Here is a 5,419-nt window from a genome sequence, read left to right on the forward strand (position 1 = left end):
CAACCAAACGGCTTCCTGAACGGCAGATGAACAAGCCACATAAGGCAATACAGGATTGCTTCTTACTGCTCTAAGAAATAGCACCGTCGCTAAGCATGAAAGCATATCCTGAAGTGGACTTACGCTCATCTAAGTCTCCTCCCCAGTCAATATCACAATAGCCAACTAGACGTAGATCTGAACTTTGTTAGCAAAGTGTGTAATTTGCAGTCCCTCTAAGATATCATAATATCCTCTTGATTGCTTTCCAATAAGCTAGTCCTGGGTTGGATTGGTAACGACTCACTAATCCGACTACATAACAAATGTCAAGGCGTGTACACATCATAGCATACATCAAGCTTTCAACAGCATTCGAGTAGGGTACATGGGCCATCTTTTCTTTCTCTTCTGGAGTCTTAGGACCTATATCAAGGCTTAGGCTCTTGCCTTTCGCAACAGGAGTGTCAATGGGTTTGCAGCTCTGCATCTGGAATCGCTCTAGGATAGTCTTTATGTAAGTCTCTTGAGACAAACCGAGAAGTCTCCTAGAGCGATCCCTAAGGATCTTAACACCGACCACATAGCTCGCTTCACCCATGTTTTTCATCTCAAATGTAGAGAACAACCACTTTTCAATGGCGACAATCATCTCTTTGTCATTTCTAGCCAATAATATTCCATCCACATATAATGACAATATAAGAAAAATGTCCTTGGACCGCTTGACGTACACACAGTGATCTTCATCGATCATTGTAAATCCATTAGAAACACTGGCTCGATGAAATCTCAAATTCCACTATCTGGATGATTGCTTTAAACCATAAATAGATCATTGAAGCTTGCAAACTTTGCACTTCTGACCTATTGTCATAAAGCCCTCTAGTTGATCCATATAGATCTCTTCATCCAATTCTCCATTGAGAAATGCAATTTTAACGTCTATCTGATGTAGCTCTAAGTCCAACTGAGCTACAATGGCTAGAATTAGGCGAATGGAGGCAAACCTCACAACTGGTGAAAATGTTTCAACATAGTCCACACCCTCTAATTGGGTGTAGCCTTTCGCCACTAGACAAGCCTTCTATCTTTCTATGGAACCATCCGCCTTATGCTTGATTTTGAGAACCCATTTGTTCCCAATAGTCTTGGCGGCAAATCAACCAAGTCTTAGACATGATTTTTCTTCATAGACTCCATTTCTTTATCCATTGCAGCACTCCATTCTTTATTAGCAGGTGATGAGAGAGCCTCTTTGAGATTCTTAGGCTCCATCTCATCACTCGGAGCAATCATGAATGCTTCCCTTTCAATCTCAAAAGACAACGGGGTATAGCTCCACGTTTGCTTCTACGTTGTTGAGAGTCCTGAGAATCCTCATTCATCGGATCTAATCCATGAGCAGGAAAATCGTTCTCGCTGTCCCTAGGAGCATGAGGAATAATTTCCTCTTTCTCTACTAGGTTACTAGGTGAGCCTTCATGTAGATCCTCTATTTCATAGAGCTCTACATCTCTAGTTACCTCACCTCTGCTAGGGAAACCTCCTTTAGGAAATCCACATCTCGTGACTCAATTGCGGCCACACCTCCATCCGGATGCTCTCCAATAAACACATAGCCCTTAGAATGCTCACTATAGTGAATGAAGATACATTTCTTTCCTCCAGGGCCCAACTTCCCAAACTTATGAGAAGCGTTGTGTATGTAAGCTGCCGAACCCCAAGGACACAAATTGCCCATATTAGGCTTTTCACCAGTCCACATCTCATATGGGGTGAAAGGAACTGATTTGGAGGGCACACGGTTAAGGATGCTGGCAGCAGTCCACAAAGCATCCCCCCAATAAGAAATAGGAAGATTAGCTTGTGCCATCATAGATCTAACCATGTCAAGCAGTATGCGATTCCTTCTCTTCGCTACACCATTTTGCTGCGGAGTCCTAGGAATTGTTAAGTGCCTGATAATTCCTTTTTCCTCACAAAGAACTTTAAATTGCTCAGATAGATACTTGCATCCCCGGTCAGTCCTTAGAGCCTTAATGCTCTTGTTTAATTGATTCTCAACCTCATTAACGTACCGTCTAAAGCAATCCAATGCTTCTGACTTGTGAGAAATCAAATATACATGGCCAAAACGCATCCAGTAATCTATAAATATGATAAAATAAGGGGCTCCATGCCTTGCCCTCACATTCATTGGTCCATATATATCAAAATGAATAAGCTGTAATGGGATAAATGCCCTTTTGGCTTTCCCAAATGGTTTCGTTGTTGCCTTTCCAGCAAGACAGTGCTCATAAGTAGGCAAAGTGACTTTAGCGAGTGGGCCTAAAAAGCCTTTTTTAGCTAATCTAGTCATCCTGTCTAGCCCTATGTGGCCTAATCTAGCATGCCATCTCATAGAATCATTATCACAAGTAGATGCAATATTAGAAACAGAGCCATTGGCATTATTATTAAAACTAGAATCATCCACATCTAAAACTAAGAAACCATCTAAAGATAACCAAAACCATAAAAAATTGTACTCAAATAAATGCTAAGACAGTTATTCTCAAAACAAAAACTAAACCAAGGCTCATCACACTAATAACTGAAACTAAATTTCGCCGAACATTCGGAGCATAAAGAACATCATGAAGATACAAGGTGCACCCTTGTCGCATTCCTAGCTTTTATGTGCTAATGCCAAGCACCTCCACACTGGACTCGCTCCCCATGTAAACTTTTTTGCTTCCAGCAGGTACTCGGCGATACTCAACGAACCCTACTCTGTTCCTTGCGATGTGGTCGGTTGCTCCTGAGTCTATAACCCACAAATAAGGAGAATGAGCAATTAATGCTTGACTAGAAACAAAGCATTGAATACGAGAAATTAAGCAAGGGAGTACCTTCTTCTGTTCAAGACAATCCCGAGCAAAGTGTCCTTCCTTGTTATAGTTAAAGCATGTCAGTTTAGCCTTTACCTTCTTGCCACCTCTCTTGCCCCTACGCTTAAAATTTCTAGCTCCATTGGGCTTTAGCACAGCTACTGCTTGCTTCTTAGGAGCACTCTTTGCTTTTCCATGCTTGAACTGAGACGTTCTACGTGAGTTTGACTTAATCACCATAGCAAAACTATCAGACTTAGTTATCTCTAGGCACTCAGCCTCTAGCTCCAAAAGACACGATATGTCCTCGAATGTTTTCACACTCTCATTATGCATCATGTTCTACTTCATCTGCTCCCAAGAATTTGGTAGAGAGCGAATCACAACTTGAACTTGTTGCTCTTGAGTCAAATTGTACACAGATGCCACAAGCTCACATATCATGGCTGACATGACCATCAAATGATGCTTCATAGAATGATGCGCCTTTTTTTTGTAAGAGTCAAACTTCATAGTCAGCCTATGTAGCTTCACCAAAGAGGTGATACCAAACTTTTTCTTGAGAGCTTCCCACATCTCAAATGTAGTCGGGCAATGCTTAAACTCACTAATAAGGTCGTTGTACATGCTACTCAAGATGGTCAAGCGCGCACACCGATCTTTGTTACACCAAGTCTGATAGACTTCAAGATCACGACGATGTTGAGCTGTATTGCCCTGCTCAGGCTCAACCGTCACTTGGTCAAGTGTGTTTGAAACTTCTTGCTCATTGAGGAGATATTGAATCTTACGACGCCATATGTCATAGTTATCGCCATTCAATTTCTCTTCCTTCGTCAAGTCTTCCACAACTGTCTTAGCTCCCATTTCTACATACAGAGTAAAAGAAGAAACAATGCGCAGGGGATATTAATGTTAGCAACACAAAATTATTTTGTAGCAAAAGAATCTAAATTAAATAATGATAATATTACACACGTCTCAAGATCAAAAATTTGCAATGCTCGTAATCATCTCTTACTCCTTTAGTGACAATTATCAAAACTTAATTTAATTCCATGTGCAAAAAAACAACCTCCCACTACTTATGGCACATATAAAACATGATAATTAGTCTAATTCCATACAATAGCATCTTAATGTAAATTTATAACCAACTCATGCTATGTTTTATTTAATAATGGAATTTAAATAAATAAAAAAAACTAATCATGCTTTTCTATCACAACATATTACAGACTCTAGGCAAAAAATAACAATATGTTGTGTTTAATATTCAAATTATGCCATAATAGAAAGTACATAACTTCGGGAATTTTCATGACTTTTAAATAATTAATAAACACACATAAAATCAAGAATAAATAATCCAGAATATGGGATAGTGCAACAGTCATACTATTAAATACTAAACCAGTACAATAGTCTATAGTAAAAATTTCAGCTTCAGAAACTTAGTCATGCAACACCAGAAACATTTTAAAGTAGAAATAATGAATTATTACCTCAGTAAAAATATTTTTATTTTCATAAAATTTTGAAACTTTTACAGTAGATAAAAAAAAATTAAATTCTAAGTCCAATAGTACCAACCATGCTCAAAACAAAGCTATAACGAATTACTTATGACCTGTCACGACCCAAACCCGCCCCTACAGGTTTAGCATCATGACCGGCCAGTAATCATAGATTACCTACGGTCTCCATACAAATAAACCTTTAATGTAAAGTACGGGCCTTAGTGGAAGTCTAAAATGTTATAGAATTCATCCATTGAGCCGTGCATATATGAGGAGAGCAAATATGATAAGCAAGGTTTTGTTTCAAAGTTACATCCAACATAAGTACAAATTCATATCTTACAAAATACAACCCCAACTATGTACAAATACAAAACCATTAAACCACACAAAAGGGGTTCGACAAGCATGGCTCCACCCAAGCCTGATTACTTCACTTGGAAGCTCCACAAAAGGCTGACCCAGGTAAACTGGAGGCTATCTAACTCTGATGTTTAGTTTGCCCACCTACAATTACATATATAAATAAATAGTGAGCTAGAGCCCAATGAGTAATAACAAAATAAAGAGGTTAAATGAATGAAGTTCGACAATAGTACAAAAACATGTCTTACAATTTCGAAATGAATCTTAAATCATTTTCAAAGGAGGCATTCGCCATATTAGGTCAAATTCACAACAAAACATTTTGATTAGCAATAATAGCATCTCTTTGCAGTAACAAAAACCATTCGTAATATTATATGTGGTACATCCATGAAGTGACAAATATTATTCCAATGATAACGTATCATACTAGCCATGGTATTGTTACCCCCAGGAAAGGGCCTAGCCACAGTTACTATTACCCCCAGGCAAGGGCCTAGCCATGGTATTATTACCCTCAGGCAAGGGCCTAGCCATGGTACTATTACCCCCAGGCAAGGGCCTAGCCATGGTATTGTTATCCCCAGGCAAAGGCCTAGCCATGGTACTATTACCCCCAGGCAAGGGCCTAGCCATGGTATTATTACCCCTAGGCAAGGGCCTATATTCAATGGATGCCAC

General features: G+C 39.3%; 1 protein-coding gene across 1 annotated transcript; it reads right to left on the reverse strand.

The window, feature by feature from the left end:
* Nucleotides 1–3,194: 3,194 nt before the first annotated feature.
* LOC145791660 (uncharacterized) lies at nucleotides 3,195–3,719 on the reverse strand. The gene has a single exon (XM_082872058.1). It carries the CDS (start codon nucleotides 3,717–3,719, stop codon nucleotides 3,195–3,197), a length of 525 nt encoding a protein of 174 aa, XP_082728184.1.
* Nucleotides 3,720–5,419: the final 1,700 nt, after the last annotated feature.

This window comes from Camellia sinensis, chromosome 5 (genome assembly GCF_055761805.1).
Source record: "Camellia sinensis isolate YWXY chromosome 5, ASM5576180v1, whole genome shotgun sequence".
Lineage (NCBI taxonomy): Eukaryota > Viridiplantae > Streptophyta > Magnoliopsida > Ericales > Theaceae > Camellia > Camellia sinensis.

Bases quoted from the DNA above. Each gene is read 5' to 3' on its own strand.
- LOC145791660 (XM_082872058.1), bottom strand. From the start codon at position 3,719: ATGGGAGCTAAGACAGTTGTGGAAGACTTGACGAAGGAAGAGAAATTG.